Below are 19,874 nucleotides of genomic sequence, written 5' to 3'. Positions count from 1 at the left end.
GGAGGTTTAACGACCACCGGTTGTCCCTGACACTGCCCTCAGAGCGGAGGGTAACGGCGGTGCCACATTCTGCCTCCCTCCTCCCGTTGATTAGTCTCCAGCTGCGTTAGAGACGCGCCAGTAACCAGAGATCTTCTTCTTTGCTCCGTTTTCCTCCTCCTTTTCTTCCCTCTCAACTTCTTTCCCAAAACAGCTTCCTTATTAATCTGTTAACCATTAACAGCCTGCGTGAGGGGACTCCATCTTTAAAACAACAACAAAAAATGGGGTTAGTTTGTTTCCTTGACTGATTTAACCGCACAGCAAAGGGAGGCGGGTTTCTAATGTGTTTAAAACATCATTGTCGAGGAGGCTCGCCCCGAACTCACCGCTGGATGTGTTGACCGGTGAAGGATGTCCTCCTTCGATCCCTCTTGCAGCAGCGCCAAAATATGAGGCGGCACAGTGGGTTTGCGCTCGGTTTCCTGCTGAATTACTGAATGAATGGACGGATGAATAAAGCCCATACGTCAGCTATGAAGAGAGAGCGGACGCTTACCAAGATCCGTCGTGTGTTTTCCACTCCAGCTGTTGACTCACTGACATGTTTTTCGATGTCCAGGCTGTAGAAACTGGTCCAAAAAGCGCAGCTGTTAACATAAATTCAGTTTTTGATATACATTATCTGCATTGGAAAAACGAAGCACGAGTGTTTAAGTTGCTTTAAATAGGCACCAAAAATAAGATCTACACGGATTAATCAAATTCTTCTCAAAAAACAGCCTTTTCGTTCTCTGTCACGCGCCGAACCACAACCGGGACGCACCGTCCGACAAGCCGCCTGCTGATGGAGCCTGCAGGACAGTTACACCCGCCTGGGCTTGCTCCCGAGAAACGTGCCCGTTGGTACAAATGAAAAAAAAATGACAGCCGTCGCCTCCTCCTCCTCCTCCTCGTCCTCCTCCTCTTCGTCTTCCTCCTCCTCCTCCTCTCGGTCCAACCAACACAAACTAAAACTAACCGCGCGTTTCCTCAAACTCCGCCTGAGGCCGCACCGTTCGGCTCGGATTGGGCTCGTGGGTGACAGCGCCCTTCAGGAGCTAATCATGTGCTGTCACTGCTGCATGTCCCGCCCACCGCCGCAACGCCGTCAGTAGGCTATAAAGGACAGGGTCTCAGGTCTAGAGAGTAGAGAATATGTAGAGCATTGATGCTCAATTTACGGCCCACGGGCCAAATCTGGCCCCGTCCTATAATGCTAAGGAAATGTGCTGAAAAGTTCGAAAATCTGAAATGGGCAAAACCCCTAGAAACGTCCTAAAATCCAAGAAACGTCCTGCAATCCTATAAACGTCCTAAAATCCCTAGAAATATACTAGAATCCTGGAAATTTCCTAAAATCCTATAAATGTCCTAAAGTCCTAGAAATGTCATGAATCCCAGAAATGTCATATATTCTTAAATGTCCCCAAATCACAGAAATGTCCTAAAATCATACATTTCCTAAAATCCCAGAAACTTCCAAAAAACCTTGAAACGTCCTAACATCCTAAAAACGTCCCATTTGAAACATGGGGCAGCTGTATAAGTGGCCCCCAAGCAAAGTTAATCCCTGATGTAGAGTTTCAGCAAAAGGAGGGCCACTTCTTTAGTATTATCACAGATGTGGTCAAAGTCATTATCATACGCGAAAGTGTTTGGTTTGTGATTATATTTATTCATAAACCACCTGCTTCTAATGTCTTAAATGCAGCTTTCAGTTTTTGTGCCGCGCCGCTTCTGCCGCGCCTGGAGAGCTGTCCGCGGTGCTGAATGTACGCTGTGGCGCTGTCCGCGGTGCTGAATCGAAGCGCAGCGTTTCTCTCCCTCCCTATTTACCTCTGTCCACCGCCTGCGCGGCGCCAGCAGCCCCCTGCACCGCGCTGATTAGTTAGGAGAGAGAGAGAGAGAGAGAGAGAGAGAGAGAGAGAGAGAGAGAGAGATTGGCAAGCGATGCATGAAGAATCGCGCCCGGGAGAGAAGCAGAGACGCCACTTAAAGAGCCACGGACCGTTTTTAATGATTCCACTCCAGCGAGGCTTCCACACAAGGCGGTTTGAGCTTCATAGTTCACTTCACACATGGGGGTGCTTTCGGGCGTGCGTATGTGTGTGTGCACGTGATTGCATGAGTGTGTGTGTGCATGTTTTGTAGGCATGTGCCTGTGTATGTCTCTGTTCACGTGACTCTGCTGTGTACAAATGTGTGCACACATAAACATGTGTAAGTGTCTTTATGAGGCGCCGTGTGTGCGTGTGTGTGTTTGTGCCACAGGCGGCTGTACAGATCTGACTGTTTTAAAGCTCATTGTATTGCCTGTTTAAAGAGCAATGAATGAACGCCCGTCTCTTCACTGGAGACCAATACAAACGATATGACGACAGGACTGTAGGGATGGATAAAAGCATGTACCTCCTCTTTTTGACTTGTTATTTGTTTATTAACTGGTAGCTTTTTTCTCTCTCTTTCTTTCTCACCGAGCTATCAGACACATATTCATTAATCAGCATGAATCAATTTGTAGGTGGCTCTTTAATATCCCCCCCAAACACCTAGATGCCTGCATTGTGGTAAAGTTGCAACAGTATGAGATTTGTTGATATGATAAATGTTTCAGAAAACATCACAGTTTCACGGTGTACAATATTACACCATCATTATTATCAGTTACAATGACCTTTTAAAAGAATGACGACACCTTTTTCATTTGTTGAACTTGTTATAAATGGAAAATTTAGTATGTGTTTCGGCCCAGATACACCAAAATGACATCGAAGAACAAGCAGCAAGTAAGGCCAACTGTTGCATTGCCTCATGTTAAGTATTTACATTCACCAGCATACAAGGAAAACCCCTCCATACCAGCAAAAGGCGGTAATCTGTGTTTGTCATTCAAAAAGGAAAACCAGAAGACTGACATGTAAGTAAGTAAGTGAGTAAGTTGGCACATTACCAACACAATTCAATGTTGAAACAACAGAGCATTATTTTCCAGGCGCCAGAAAACAAACACAAAAAACATCAAAAAACGTTTCTGCTAAAGATCTCAATGGCTACAGAAAAACAATCATACCTCACATAACAAGTTTGTTTTTATCTCAATCTCTCTTGACTCTAGCCCTTTGTTTACTTGACTCAATTCAGTTTCTCCTCTCGTGGGCTGAGCTGAACTGAACAGGATTCAACACGGTACATTAGCTGCCAAAAGGTGACAGTGCAGGACACACTGCAAAGACTGGGCCGACAGTTGACCGTGTGCTTGGTGTATCGGGGCCTTAAAAAGTCTGGAGGCGCGGGGGCACATCTGAAATGGAGGGTTTGGAAGTCCTCAGCCAGAAAATTTTGAGCATCAAATATTAAATTTTCTACATGTTGGTGAATCTTTATGCACTTATTTGTGCCTTTTGTGCTTCAAGTTCTGGTGTAAATGTCTTTAACTTTGTCAAAATAAAAAGTTCGATACTACTGTCATGTTTTTATCGATGCACATGCTTTAAATATTGAGGGTGGCTTGCCCACTATGTACCCCCCCATGCCTGTGTGTGTTAGTGTGTGAATGAACACACGTGCATTGACAAATAGCAGACATCTCCTGTCTTTCTGTCTGTCTGTGCATGTTTGTCAAGGAGACAACAGACAGACAAATGGATAATGACTCTCAGTTAAATTGAGAAAAGTCTTTTGAGTATTACAGCATGTTAGGATTAGCTGTATGTTGGTGTCAATCTGATTCTGTGCCATAACTCACCGACTGATTTACTGACTGTCGGGATTTAAAGGTGGGGTGAGTGATGAGAGTGATTGACAGAGCGACTGGCTGTTTAGCCAAAGGAATTGTCAGGCAGACTACAAAATAAACAGAGGAGGAAACAGACGAATTAAAGCGATCAAAAACAAACAGAGAGAGAGAGAGAAAAGTGATGAGCGAGAGTCAGAAAAAAGGATTACAGTTAATAATTAAATAATTGCATGAACAGATCAACAGAGAGAACAGTGACAGGTCCTATCATCCTTCTCAGTTGCTCTGCCAGTGTGTGTGTATGTGTGTGTGTGTGTGTGTGTGTGTGTGTGTGTGTGTGTGTGTGTGTCCGAGGCCCTTGCTGCCTGTGTTATCTCACAAGGAGACTCATTAACATAGAAATGACTTCAGGAAGAGAAGTACAGCGTTTCACCTCTGGTGAGAGACAGGAGGGTGGGAGGGAGGCTCGGGAAAGGAGCGAGGAGGAGTGACAGCACAGGAGGAGAGGAGAGAGGAAGAAGAGAGGAAAGGAGAGCGACTGTGCAGTGAAATACACACGGACTGCAGGGAACTTGCTTGTGGGCAAAGGGTTGGCCAAGAAAGTTCTTTAAGGTTGGGGAAAGATGGTGGCTTTGGTTACATGTTAGAATAAACGCATTGTGTCTAACACTTCAAGTCAATATCTATCTTTACTTTTGTAGGTTTTTCTTTTATGTTTTTTAGATTTCCGAGCAGCAGCAGTCTTTAATGTTTTTTAGGTCAAGGACACCTTAACTGAAAGAGGGATGGACACAGACCCCAAACTACATATAACTCAATATATTTATGTCTAAATACATAACTATATTGAGTTGCATATTAAACTGGGTAGATCAATGTTATCAGACAGATGGCTATATTAGCTTCTATCTTGTACATGATTTACTGTTCAGGTAGGTTAGAGCTGAAAATTCACTTTCACAAAGATACACTGTAAGAAAAAGACAAAATATGTTAGAATCACGTAAATGTGTAAAAAAAAAAGACCAAATAATAATTTGATGCCTCCCCTGCAGTATCTCTAAGGACCAAAGGGCATGCACCTTGTGTTGAAGAACCAGGATGCAGCTACATCTGGCACATTTACATGATGGAGCCAGGGGCTAATGCTAATAATGAGCATTGTTCCTTCTCAAATAAAATAAACATAAACGTAACCAGGTCCATGATCTTTCCTGAACCTTAAAGTAAATATTAAATTAACAAATATATATAATATTGTAATATTTATTAGCACTATTATTTATACTTTATTATTAAATATATTTACATTCAGTAATAACTTTGTACTTGACGCAAAGTTATGTAAAAAAAATAAATATACAGAGGTTAGGTTTAGGAAATTAAAGTTAATTTGGTTCGCTTTAGTAAAAAGAAACACGGTGAAGACGTGCCTTAAAATGACTCAAAATGTACTTAGACTACACAAGGCTCCAGACACCAGTCTACCAGGGGAAAATCATATGTTTTGGGACCCATCTACCACCCTGACCTGTCTCCTTATGGGGACCACATGGGACTGCTTCCTTCTTTTCTACTGGCAGTGCATCGTTCACGTGATTGCAGCCTTTCAGAAAATGAGGATTGTGCACGAATTACTGGCTCATGATTATATGGGATATGTAAAAATTTTGGTGCATTACTTTTCATAAAAAATAGGCTAACACTGAATTTGGACAGCCTGCCTGGAAACAAAATTGACAGACAGATGGTTCATCAAATCACCTGCCAATTATTTTTCCAGTGTGCCTGCCCTTTTTCAAACAGTTTCCAACAACGGCATCAAGTTACACCATTCCTGTACTGGGTTCAGCTTGCCTTCCTCATTCTACCGATAATCCAACATAATTTCATCTCATTGATATAAACTTCATTGTTCACTGTTCATACTTCTGACACAGGTCAGAGCTGTAATAGATTACTGCTAAAGCACACTGAATATTTCCTACTGCTGCAGGTCCACAGGAAACGCAACGCTTTCGTCACCACAGTGAGCACTGACTACAACCATTATCAAAGAAAATGATGTCTTCTGCTACAAAACACAAAGTAAAACAACTAAATTAGACACAATTGGTGCATGCAAGTATTTTCCTACTTATGTTTTTGTGTCATTTTCAGTCTGTGACTCCTTCTCTCTTTCTGAAAAGACTGCGGACTGCTGACAGCAACTTTTCTGAAACATACTGTAGTAACCTCTATTAAAGGCCTGATTACCATTTGGCTTCTGACCCTGGTGTTGCTAGGCAGCGGGGGTGTGTATCGTGGGCCCTTGTAGAGAAAAGCATCATGGGAAGTGTAGTTTGAAATCACTAAAATGTCTTGCCCTTTTTTCTCTCTGTCTTTCTCTTTTTACAATTCTAACTCTCCTCTCCTCTCAGTTATTGGCTGTACAAGAGGAGGATGAGGAGAGAAAGACTGGATGGTTCTTGAAGAGAGGAGGAGGAGGAGGAGGAGGAGAACTGCGGGGTTTCTGCTCAGTGAGCTGGAACCTTCTCACGCCCCTGGCCAGTGCTCAGAGACTGGGAGAAGGAGGAGGAGGAGGAGGAGGGCAGGCAAGACAAGAGGAAGAAATCAGAGGAAATGGAAAACCACAGAGAAATTAGAGAGTGAAAGATAAACTGTTTGGAGGAAGAGAGGGGAGGAGGAAGTGCAATACGACTGACAATACAAATATACTGCAAAGTGAGCGAGCTGTATACATTCACATTCAGAGGAAGGGACATACAGTACATAGGCACATGAGTTTTTTAGCATTAAAGAGTGAGTTTTCATGGATTATTACAGGAACATTTTGCTCTTACTGACCAGTTTATCAGTATTCATGTGTACCTATGTATACATTTGCAAGTATCAGTGTGTGTGTGTATAATGCATATCTGTGCCAGTATGGGTGTGTGCATCTGTGTTTAGATTTGTTTCTTTGTTTGTGTGTGTTTTACCAGATGGAAAGGGCTCCGGGGCAGAGAGAGGACATATGGTGATGTGGCATGACTCTGGCGTGATGCTAATATGTCAAAACTGTGATTTATGATGTCCACAGACACAGCCCCAGGATATTCTCCATGAATGAGTGTGTATTGAAAGTGAGAAATTTTCTGTGTATTGCCTCAAAATTCCAAAGATTCAAATTTCATCACCATTTTTAATTTGTTTTTGCCAAAGCTAAAGTTTAATAATCTGTGTTTGTGTGAAAGGAAGCTTTGAGGAGGACACAAGGTCAGTGATCATGTGAAAGCGTTTCTGATGTGCATGCATAATGAAAATGTGTGTATGGGTGTTTGCATGTGTGTATGTGCTGGACACTGATGTAGTGAAGGCTGACAGTTGGATTGATTGATTAAGAGAGAGAGGAAGTGGGGGAGTGAATGAAGGGTGGACGCACAGAGACAGAGATGTATCTTAATTGTGAGGGCACATGTCTGATGATGTGCAAGTGTGTCTAATATGTTTGCCTAATGAAAATGTGTGTAGAGCTGCATGACAGAGAGAGAGAGAGAGAGGGAAAGAGAGAGGAAGTGTGCGAGAAAGAAAGATAGTGTGAAATAAATCCAATAAGCTCCTCCGTCATGCTCCCCTCTTGAGCGTTTTTAAGATCCACTGAATGAAATAAATAAGAGATTCTTTGCTTTTGTCAGTTTCCCTTTTTCATCTCTCTCTCCAGTGTGCTGCAGTGCCCTGCTGTCGTTCACTTCAGCCTCCATCTTCCCTTCATCCCTCTTTTTTTCTACCAGCAACAGCAGCGAGCTTCTCTGCTAGCTAGTCAACCACAGAATCAGTGCAGAGAGGTCTAAACATCACAGTCATTGCTAACACATCTAATTCACTGCTAAACTCTGCCCCCAAAACTGCCCAATCATAGCACAGAGTCTGGAGGATGTTGCCTTGTTATTGTTAGCCTTTTGTCAACTTAAAACATCAATGCAGAAGAAGAATGGATCAAACAATGTGGAACATTTTTGGCTCAGTATCTTCATAATTTAGCATTACACTAGCCTACTTTTAAGGAGCTCTAAGGAGCATTTGACTCAATGTTATTTTGTCCAGTTATAAATTAAATAAAAACTGTCAGAGTTTAAACTCATTTTGGTGGCTCTGTCCTACTCCTTATCAGAAATGGGGATCTTCCATGCCCCTATAGTGCACTGCACTCTGAGGCAAACTTTTTATTAAGTTAATATAAAACTAACTCATAGTCAGTCATAGCTGATGGGTTCTGAAACTGCATTTTGACGAGTGTGTTCTGCCTCTCCACACAGGCTATTTCCGTACTGTTCAAACATGATTGGTCAATACTTTTAATTGTCAACTGCCAGTCGCGTACAGATTTGACCAGTTGTTGCTTGCTAATTGAGCTAAAGTTAACTTAATATTGAAAAAATGATGGTCGTCAGTTTGTTCTGAGAAGCATGCTTTTGAATACTTTTATCTGAAACCAGAATCCATTGTTTAAAAACTGATAAAAACTTAGAAAATAAATACATACTGTACTGTGTTGTGTGTGTGTGTGTGTGTGTTCATATGCATGCGTGTGTGACTTGTGGTTTATTTGGAAAATGTCATTGTCTTCAGGGAAGGTAACAGTTTGGCAGGGAAGAACATAATGCTTGTATTTGTACAGTTCTCCATGTGTATTCTCACATGGAACAAATGTGTGTCAGTGTGTTTTAATGCAGGACTATGTGTGTATATGTTTATATGCCAAGTGTGGAGGTAAAGGAGTTCAGCGGTACATCAGCTACCCGCTGTGTTCCTGTCTGTTCTCCATCTCCTGTTTGCTCTTTATTCCATCCATCATATCTCACGCTCTCTGTGGCAGAAGATTATACTGATGTTGTTATTATGTGAAGTCTGATTATTATTATTATTATTACCACAGAGGCAGATGAAGCCAAGCCAAGCATGGTCTTATGGGACGCAAATGTAGAGTTGTGTGTGTGTGTGTGTGTGTGTGTGTGTGATGGCAGCCTGCCAATTGAAAAGTATGCATAATAATAAAGATTTATTCTACATTTGCCATGAAGCCTGCACAATGCACAACACATCATTAACAGGTGCCCCATTAATCTCTGTGCCTCAAGTAGCGCACGCACGCACGCACGCACACACACACACACACACACACACACACACACACACACACACACACACACACACACACAAACACACAAACACAGATTTACTGTGTCTAATAAACAGGCCACCTACGGAGACCCTGAAGGAAAATCCCACAACTTTTCTAATTGTTGGAGGGCTTCTAAAAGCATAAATTATTACTTTGTTGTTGGTTTGATAATGTTATTTTTGTAACACTGACAGTTTGAAGATTTTAGTGTTTACTAAATCTGGCCTGAAAATAAGCGGAAAAGTGAAACAGGAGGCACTGGCCTCAGCTGTGTAAATTCACACTTAGGTATAACTGTAGTGTTTAACCCTTCTTTGAAACCGGAGCAAATTCATTTGATGTCTTTTGGAAAAACTTATGGGGAAGGCAACAAGCAACTTAACAATATATGGCTAAAAAATAGCAAAAAAAAAAAGAAAAAGTAAAATAGTAAAAGGACAATTACCTTAAAATACGCAAAAAAAGAGGGAAAAACAAATAAGAAAATTACCATAAACATTGTTTTTTTTCAATTAATCATAATAAAAAAAATCCCATTTGACTGGAAAGAAGACGATATGTGATCTTTCAACATGATTTATTATTCTACAATCGAAAACATCACAGTACACATTTTATTATTAGTAAACTATCACACAAAACACATTCTTACTCTTCCTTGTAGTATATTTACTGTTCTCTGCATGTAAAAATTATCTTCAGGTTATTGTTGCGCTATCTGTTGTTAGCAAGTAAGCCAAAATCAAAGCAGAAATATGTTCAAGAGGCAAGCGTCAAATTGAAATAGTACTATATAGGGTATCATCAATAGTACTATATAGCGTAATAATAGCGTATCAGATTTCATGTTTAATGTCAAGTAGCTTTTGGCAAGGCTACAGATTGCAGGGGAGAAATATAAAGGGGAGCGTTATGGGACAAATCAGGGATAATGAGAGGAGAGTGATAATGAACATTGTATATACAAGGAGGGAGGAGGAGAATAAAAATAGGCATGAAGTGGAAGAGAGGAGAGGAGAGGAGAGGAGAGGAGAGACTGATGGAGTGGAGAAAAAAAAGCCAATAGAGAGGGGTAAAGGTCAAGAGAAAAGAAAATGAGGTAAGAAAAAAGACAATGAGGACGCTGAATGGGAGAGGAGGAATGAGCGGGAAAGGTCAGAAGAAAAAATAAAATGACAGATGGAAAGGCGCAATCAAAGAAAAGGTCGGGAAGAAAGAGAAGGAGGATGAGTTGGTCCACTTTTTGGCCATTACTGTTCCACCCTGCAGAACCCTCACAACTGTGTGCGTGAGTGGGTGGAAGTCGGTTAAACAGGTGACTTAAAATGTCATTTTTCTATTGCAACTCGTTTATAATTTTACCCCTAAACACAAACGTCTCTGTGTATTAAATGCAACAATGGAAATGGAAGACTGTAACCGCTATAGACTGGAAAAATGTTAATATATGTACAAATGAAGCAGAACACGGCCCTTCTATAATATTTCATAAATAGAGAGAACAATGATGCGAGACTTTTATCATAAATTAAGCAACATACCCTATTGATGTCTAATAAAGTAACACACCAGTCCACCAATCAACACTTAATATAGGATAACTCCATGTCACTTGGAAAAAGATATGAAAGAGTAAGAGAGAGATCATCACATGCATGCATAGTATAAATCCTTAAATTCCTGATGAGGGATTTTTTTTTTAACACCAAACATAATGAGTAACTGGCTGATGATTGTTTCTTAAAACGCTGAGTGTCATGACGAGAAATAAAAAATGTGTTTATATATGTTTAACTGTAAATATACGGCAGTTCTCATTTCACGTTAGCTCTCTCAGACGGTTTGGTCAGGTGCAGATAGAAGCTTCTTTCAAGAGATTTCTTATAAGAATTAAAGACTTATCCACAGTACTTAAAATATCTGAATTACATGCATATACAGTTACACACTCATCTGTTCACACAGTCTCTCTCTCACACACACACACACACACACACACACGCACAGGTAGACACAGCTGTTGAGTGCTATTGAATGCTTCAGGGTCTACGATTCCCAACAGCAGATGTTAAGAGTAGGCGTTATTAACAGGAGATATTTACACCCTTGACCTGAGCGATGCACAGCTCTATGCTCGAGAAAGGCCCAAATGCAAATTCTACTTTATATACACAGAACAAAACAATTAAAAGCAACACTTTTTGTTTTTGCTCCCATTTTTCACAGATTAAAAGGTAAAGATCTAAAACTTTTTTATGCACTCAATAGCTATTTTTCTTACATTTTGGAAGTGTTAGACACATATGGATAGAGATACACAGAACAGTACCACCGGAAATCGTAGGGGCAGTGTAGTGTAGTTTAAGTGAGATACGACTGTGAGAGATGGTGAAGACATTTAAAAAAGGCAGAACAGAATCAAACAGTAACATAGTGAAAAAAAAAACCTTGTCCAGATGGCACAATTTTTTTAATGGCCTCACAGACCATCGCTGTCTACAATGCTGCCTCCATTCAAATGTACATTATTATGACCTCCTCCACTTTTGCCTGGTTTGTTTTTGTCAGAAACCTTTTGACTCTGGCCTCTTTTGCCATCTCTTGGCTGCATTTATGCTAACATAAAGTATGCATGGAGGTATGAGGGCAGTGACTTTTACAGTCTTTGAAACAGACATATCTGTTTTCATACATAAAGGAGTACACACACACACACACACACACACACACACACACACACACACACACATATATATATATATATATGTGTGTGTGTGTGTGAAGTAACCTCCTCTCTCTGTAAAAACTCTGCTTCAAGAGCAATCTAGCCAAGAGGGCAGCATAAAGGATCGCTACAACCATAACCACAACATCCAGTCAAAATGAAACAAGAAAACAGCTGAATAAATAAACATGTGTAACTGTCTAAAATGATTTCAGTAATTATCCAGATAGCAGTGACACTGATCAAGAGTGCTATTTTCTTGATCCTTTGAAATGAAATTCCCCAATATTAAACTGCTCAGATAATTTCAGCACTCAGTAAGGATTTCATTTTTTCCAAGATGATTCATCCTCCTAACAGTTGTTAAGATGCTGATTAAACAGCAACATTACTACACAGGTGTGCCTTGGGATGTTCACCAAAAAGGCCACAAATTAGCATGATAATGCATGTTGCAAGGATCTGTACACAGTTCCTGAAAGCTAAAAAATACATCTCACTTCTTGGTCGATCTGCGTACTCACCAGACATGTCACACATTGGGATTCTCTGGATTGGCGTGTACGTCGGCAGGATCCAATATCCAGCAACTTTACACAGCGACTGAAAAGGAGCTCCACAGGCCTCAGCGAACAGCCTGATCAACTCTATGAGAAAGAGAAGTGTCGCACCGCATGAGACAAATGGTTGTCACATGAGATAGTGACTGATTCTTTGAGGTTTCTGTGACCAAAAAGTGCATTTCTGCAGCACTGGCCATGTGAAATCCTAATGAATATCTTTTTTTTCACGATCAAACTGCACACTTCGGGGTGGCCGTGTTGTGACCAGCCCAGAGCACACCAGTGTGGTAATCATGCTGTTTAATCAGCATGTTGATCTGCCACACCTGCTCGGTGGAACAATGATGTTGGAAAAGGAGAAGTGCACACTGACACAGATTTGAACAAATTTGCAACCAAAATTGAAAGAAATATATCTATTGAGTGCATAAAAAAAGTCCTAAATCTTTAACTTACACTTGTAAAAAAATGCAAACAAAAACAAAAGTGTTGCGTCTAAATATTTGTTCACTTTACTTTACATTATACAACATCTAAACAAAAGAATAGCACTGCAAAGACAAATCCAGTGAAACTTCCCCAAAGGTGAAAGAGTTTGTATATGCTTATATATATATAAATATGTACAATATATGCATATGTACTGTATATAGTTTACATGAGGGTACTGCTTGTGCTGATTAAAGAAGGGGAAAACGTTCTAGGCCTGTGTAATGGACCTACAGTATATGTCTTGTGTGCCTCCAGGAGCGAACATTTCACAGTCATTGTCCGCCTTGTTACGCTTCACCTAATAATTCCAACCCTCAGTCATAGATTGGACCTTATAGCTGTCTGCGTGTGTGTGTGTGTGTGTGTGTGTGTGTGTATGTGTGTGTGTGTGTACAGTACACAGAGCGAGTTGGCATTATAGCTAATGTAATGTGGTTTGAAGCTGGAAGGCAGATTTGCAGAATTTGAGCTGAATTTGAAATAATTGGCTTTATCCAACAAAGCCCTATAAACCACACACACATACACACACAAACATGTTCACACATATATTCTAGCATATGGATATTTGTCAGAAAACACACGTTTATGCACACAAACACAGCACTAACACTCACATACACAGATGGGTGCGGAAAAGGAAGTGCAGAATAAATAATTGAGAAAAGCAACATTGCTCTTATTATTATTGCTGTTTGTGAAATCGCTCACTTGGGGGTTGTCAAAGCAGCTTCTCATTCACTGCATGCATATGTGAGTGTGTGTGCTCCACCAGTGACTGCCGCATCGCCAACCCTGTGACACCACGTCATACTAGGCTCCCTGTGAGGCCTTGTCAGAAGTAAGGATTAGAGCCAAAACAAAAAATTAATAAATAAAAGGACAACATGGGGAATGGGGGGAAGGGAGAAAGGAGAAGGCAAGAGCCAAAAGAGAAATGAGGAAGAGAGGGACGAAAAGATTTGACAGGCTGTGAAGTTTGCTCATTAGGCGTATTCCTCTGTGATGGCCCGTTGTGAGATGCTCGGTCTGAGTGTGTCAGCTAAGTGCAACTCATGACAGTGCACAGGCTGGTTGGAACAGGCAACAATGGTCAAGACACACAAGTTGAACTGATACACATGCTGCTCATGGTGCATGTTAAGATGGACACCAAGCCTGCGTTCTTAAGCCTCTAGATAAATGGCTGCAGAGGATAATACTGACACTACAGCCAGTTGCCAGGAGAAAATGTTGTCATTGTACGTTCTAAGAATATGTTGCATTTGCACATTTTATATATATCATATCAATGTTACTAAGGTACCGCAGATGATGAGATGCCACAATGAGTGTGTTTACAGGCACAAAATAGTTTTTTCCCTTATTCCAAAAAAGACAGTATTCCTACTAAGCTTTTAACATGGCTAATGAAAATGTATATTCCACTACATGCAGCTATGCCTACTCTGATTAACGTACCCTAACACCTGGTGTATCATGTCAAAATATAGAAAAGTGGAACGTCTTGTCATTTTGCTTCTTTGTATCAAAATAAGATTTTCTTTACAGTTTCCTACTGGTGGTGGACTTGTTGAACTCTCTCTTTCCTGTCTTCACCTTCTTGAAAAGGTCAGTGCTGTGTTATCTGTGCATATCCCAAAATCCACTGATATCTACGTCTTTCATAAAGCTTAAAAAATAGATGTGTTCCTCCCTCCAATCAGAAATGGGATTTTCTTTTGGACGCATCTCTACCCCACAGCTTTGCAAACTGTTGGTTTTTCTACAACGTATCCATGACAACGCACAAACTCCACTGTAAACAGGCAACAGCTTGTGTGTCCCAAACTGCAGTAAAAACCCCAATTGAGACGCATATCCCGAAATGGCTGTATAAATGCCAAAATAATTCTCCTGAAACCCAATAATACTAGCATAACCCACATCTCAATAAGAAAATGCTACATTTGGAAAATGTCCTAATTCATAATATTTAAATGGAACAAGCTGTTTACACGACCTGCATTAAATTCAGAATATTGACATTCAAAATTATAGAGGAATTTTGGTGTGCATGTAACCATAGTCAGAGAGTTGGAAGGGATGAGATGCCACAATGATGGAGTTAAACTTCTGAACAACACCAAAGAACATATCTCAGTACTTTGATACAATGCTTTGCTTTCTAAGTCAAAATAGGTTTTGTTTGTTGAATGATTTAAGCAGATTAATGCCATAAATGGAGTAGTAAACCAAATTCTATTATTAAAACTGTGGCATATATGTGAAAAGGGAGCGCTTCTCAGTTTGCAAGCAACTAGGGTGGGGTGGTGTGTATGGCATCTGGGCTTCCCTTATTGTTGTAATGAACTGCGTATGTAAGTGGTCAATTATAGGCTTTTGGAATCAAGCATTTTTGATGCAATACTTCAAAATCTTTGGTATCCAGTCTTTTGTGCAAGTTTAATGTTGCGATACCTTTCATGTTCTGAAGTATTGGACAAACCCAAGTGTGGCCTAAAACAAATGCAGGCATTTACTGAACATAGACAAAATAAAAAGACTTTTAGTGCTAGTTTGCCTTCTTATCTGCTCCGAAACCTCATTTTCTACCAGTCCATCAGTGTGATTGAGTGTGTGTTAATTTCCAGGGGCCACGTATTCAGGGTTAGTGTAGGAGAAGCCGAGGAAGTCGTCCTGGTCCAGGTTCATGATGACGAGCTTGTCTGTCGGTGTTAAGTCCACCGGCATCTTGGTGAACTCCTTGTCAAAGTTACAGGTGTCCTTACGGTTCCTCTGCAGGAGGTGTTATGAGATTATGAGGGGAAAAGGGCATGATGGGAGGAATAATTGAAGAGGGGGAGGAAAAATTAAAAAATGGTTGTAAGTGAATGGGATGGATTGAAAAGGAGAAGAAGAGAAAGCATTATTGTTAGATACCTAGTACAATATCATCTGCATAGAAGCGCAAGTCATCTTTGTTTGGACTTTTCCTTCATTCATGTTACAGGTACGTACGTACTTTAAATTTGTTTATAAAGTCTAGTATCCACACAAAGGTCTTTGACTTGTAAGCATGTTGCCTTTTTAATGCAACTGTATTATTGTCAAATGTACTATAGATTATATGAGTGTGACTAGTGTTGTTGTAGTCTGGCTTTTTGTCCAGGTGCCCTCTGACTTTTTGTTAAGAACATACTGAGTCAGCAAAACCACCCATATACATACATACTGAACATATGATATGTACTACATAGAGTTAATTTGTATTTTCCTCGATTCAGGAGTATGTTATCTTCCTTTATTTCTCACTGGAATATCCAGTCTCTCCAGTAATGTCTTGCCAACCAATGTCTGTCTTTTTAAACAGTGTCTCTTTAATGCCAGGATATTTTTAAAGCTCAAAAATGAGCCTCCCCTTGTCCACTGTGACAGGTACAAGACTACAGAAGACATACCACACCTGACAGGAAAAGATGTCGGCACAGTTGCCTGGATGTGCGAAGCAATGGAGTGAATCTACAAAAACACTGCATTTCTTGAGTTTCAACAGTGAAAAATAGGACAGCGGTGTTTTCTGTCTGCCTGCTGTGCTGCTAGTGTGTGGGTTTATATAGAAAATAACAAACGCAACGCCCTTCTCTTGTCCCGTCTTCACTGTGATGGTCCCTTTTGTTCGTGTTATTTGTAGTCTGGGCACAAACTTGACGTGCTAAGTATCTGGTAATGTTAAGATGCCACAAGTGGCACCAGTATGAATGATGGCAGATGAAAGGAAGATAAAAGGATGAGATAAAAAAAGATACATGGATATCATTAAACAGGAAGAGAGATAACCAAACGTCTTGTACCTTGAATATAAAAAAATATAAAAATATCAAGTGGTAGCAGGCAAACCATACTAGAGAGATCTTTTAACAGAGGTAAAATAAAAAGAAATATTAAATAAATCCACAAATAAAGCGGAAGAGTGAGTGAAGGAAGTGCAGAGGAGATACAGAGATGAGAGTAAGATGCTAAGTGACATGAATGACGACAAGAAAAAAGTGAAACTGGAGTAGAGGCAACAGCAACTGTGACTTTGTGTAGGAGGTGAGGGAAATCTGTGTGTTACTGTAAGTGTGTGCTCGTGGAGGGTTTCTCTGGGGCAGGACATTGTTAATACTTGGCTCAGTTGGTGGATGGACAGAGGAAAGAAAAGAGTGAGCTGGGTGTTAAAGATGGAGGAGTGTATGTTAGTGAGTGGGGGAGGGGCAAGTTAGATGCGGTAAAAGACAGCGGATGCTATTTGATTAACTGACACTGACATATTCATTTACTGCTGGCAAGTTAATACTTATTGGGGCTGCCCAGGCTGTTAGTATTCATGACGGTGTAAAGCTCTGCGTATAAGAGCACCCTTATTATTTATACATACATATCATACTACTGTATGCATATATGGCCCAGAGGATGTTTTCCACAGATGGAGATGCATAACATAGATGTGCTGTTTTCAGATTTTACCAAAACTCATGGAGCTGGATATCTTAGGGGGATCCATATACCTTGTGTCCAGGGTATGCACATATTTGTGATACCTGTCAATCAATTTAGATTATGTGTGTAACAAGTTAAGTTAATTTTTTAGGCAGCAGCATCCCTAATGTGGCCATTTTAAACTTTATCTTTTTACAGTCAGTGTGAGCAATCCTACAAATGAAGTCTGGCTTGTTCACTAAGATGCACAAAAAATGACCAGGTTTCCAGGTGTTGTGCATATCATACAGATGTTCACACCCTCTCGGCGTCTCATAATAATGCGCAAGGCATCCTTTAGCTCCTGTGTGTGATGCACAGCTGTCTGTGTGCATCATCGAATGTGGGACAAATGATTGGAAGAGAATAAAAGTGAAGAGTAAAACAAAACAGGTACATTATTCAGTAAAAGTCAGTGAAAACATTATTTAGTCACTGAGAGAGTCATGAGGTAAAGATGCATACACAGAGCAGCAGAGAGGGAGAGAAGGAAAAGGATCAATTAAAAGCTGGCCACATAAATATTCACATCACTGAGCAAGTAGCGGTCACAGAAAAAACCACACAAGGGGCGACCTCAGAAAATCCACAACCATAAACACATCCACAAAGTCAAGAGTCTGAGCCTTTAACAGCCCGTACGTTTAAAACACACAAACAGCTGAAGCCACAGTCCAAATCAAAGTACGAGAAAGAAGAGGTGAAGAGAGAAAGCGACAGAATTTTAAAAAAGTCTAGTAAATTAGATGTTGATTACCATGTTGGTTCAACACTTCTGAAGGTATAAAGCTGACAAAAGCTTGGCTGTTTATTTGAAGAGAGCGAGGCAGAGGAAGGCGGGGTCAGAAATAACAGCGAGAGAGACAGAGAGGGACAGGAGAGCGTTCAAGATCACAGGAGCTACAAACCAACGTTGCATCTCCTACCTTCATCTGCCAACTCTCCCAACGCCTGCGAGGAGCTGCCTCCATCCACAGGGACACACCTGCCACAGCTGGCCCAGATCCACATCACGGTCCTGGGCTTGATATCCACTAGAGCACCACATCTCAAGAGAGGCCTGCACTCATATAGACCTAGTGTAATTAACCTTGCAAATAATGTATCAGAGATTTAGTTTTGCTAACTTGAGTTTAATTTAACTTGGTCAATCCAAAGTCAAAACAAAACCCTGCGCAGCCAAATATCATTAAAAAATTACAAAGCTTTATTTTATACTAGAGTGGAGATCCTAACATTTCCAAAGACACCAATATTGTCATTTTAGAGGAATTTCTATGATATAGCTAAAGTTTTTTGCAGTAAATTTTCATTTGGTGGAATGGTGTAGCCATAAAAAACATTGCTTTTATCAACCCCTGAAGGACCTATTGTTTAAATGATAAACACAAAAAAGTGGTAACTTTGCATTACTAGTTATGACCGGCATAGCAACAGTAACTAAGGGGGGGCAGGGTTTGGCAAATGTCAGTTAAAATCACCAAAATAGAGAACCTCAGCGGGCTAATGAGCCCCAAAACCTTAACATTTTAGCCCTCGTGGTTCTCATGTCTCAAAGGTTATGTTTTTCTTCTTTTTGATGGGTTTTTGGTTAGAAGCCTGAAATAAGGTCTGTGGTTAACACTAGCTTAAGAGACTTTCACGTTTTGTTCTATGACATAACATACGACAATAAATACCCCACTCGCATATTTTGAAGCTTTTATGTGTCTTTAAAAGTCGGCTGCTAACAAGTGGCTAAATAATACAACAGAATGTCATCACGCCAAAGTGCTCCAAACACGGCTTTACAATCTCATAGCAGTGGCGACGTGACTTAAGTGTAGTTTGTTTAAGCCTAACAGTAGTTTTGTACTTCTGGCAATTGCGTTTAGGTTTCAAAAATCCTGAAATTGGTGTTCCTTTGTGCAAATTATCTTGCCGAACACATTCTTTAAGTATTATATATGTCTGTTTACCACAGAGCTTATTTTCTGCAATAATCCAACATCCAAAGGAAAAATCTCATAGGCTTTTTTTACAAGGGAACCAGGATAACATTAGCTTCCGGGTTCGCCTCCAGAAAAACACCATCCCTGGGGCACTCTGTACTAACAGGTGGTAGCCTTCCTGTCAGTGTGAATACAGCACAATAATCCCACACATGCTTTCATTATAATGAAGGACCAATCTAGGAAATTTTATTTATCCATGTCAGTGATCGCTATTGCCGATCAATATACTGTCAAACTAAATGTCAGTCAACTTATGACTTGCAGTCTGACAGGAAATATAAACACACCCATACAGATGTGAATGTGTGTGTTTATGTTTCCAAAACCTTGTAAATCCTCTGTGTAGTACACTGCCTAAGACCGTGCAGTTATTTACCAAAAATACCCATATAAACTCATTCACTCACTCACACACACACACACACACACACACACAGCTGCCAGCCATGTAGGCCAGCTCATAATGTGTTCCATCTCAACACGCTTCAATTGCAGTTAATGCTGTGAGGCAGAGAGACAGAGATATGGAGGGAGAAAAAAAAGGGAAAGAGATGCAGCAAAGGACAGGGAGCGAGATAAATATCAGTGGCCCTTGGTTTAGATGTATAGATAGAGAGCTTGGAATATACGGTAGCATCAGGGCAAACATGCACAATTGTTTTTTTAGTCGCTGTGCTCT

General features: G+C 40.5%; 1 protein-coding gene across 1 annotated transcript in view; it reads right to left on the bottom strand.

Moving 5' to 3' along the window:
• Positions 1-14,759: 14,759 nt before the first annotated feature.
• Positions 14,760-19,874, bottom strand: part of prkcbb (protein kinase C, beta b) — a 122,480-nt gene continuing 117,365 nt past the window's right edge. The window contains exon 17 of the mRNA XM_042505737.1: positions 14,760-15,479. Within this exon, the coding sequence (XP_042361671.1) occupies positions 15,324-15,479 (156 nt within the window). The 3' untranslated portion in view covers positions 14,760-15,323. The remainder of the gene's footprint in view (positions 15,480-19,874) is intronic.

This window comes from Plectropomus leopardus, chromosome 17 (assembly GCF_008729295.1).
Source record: "Plectropomus leopardus isolate mb chromosome 17, YSFRI_Pleo_2.0, whole genome shotgun sequence".
Lineage (NCBI taxonomy): Eukaryota > Metazoa > Chordata > Actinopteri > Perciformes > Serranidae > Plectropomus > Plectropomus leopardus.
Note: the sequence above shows the minus strand (reverse complement) of the source record. Positions and strands in the feature narration are given on the sequence as shown.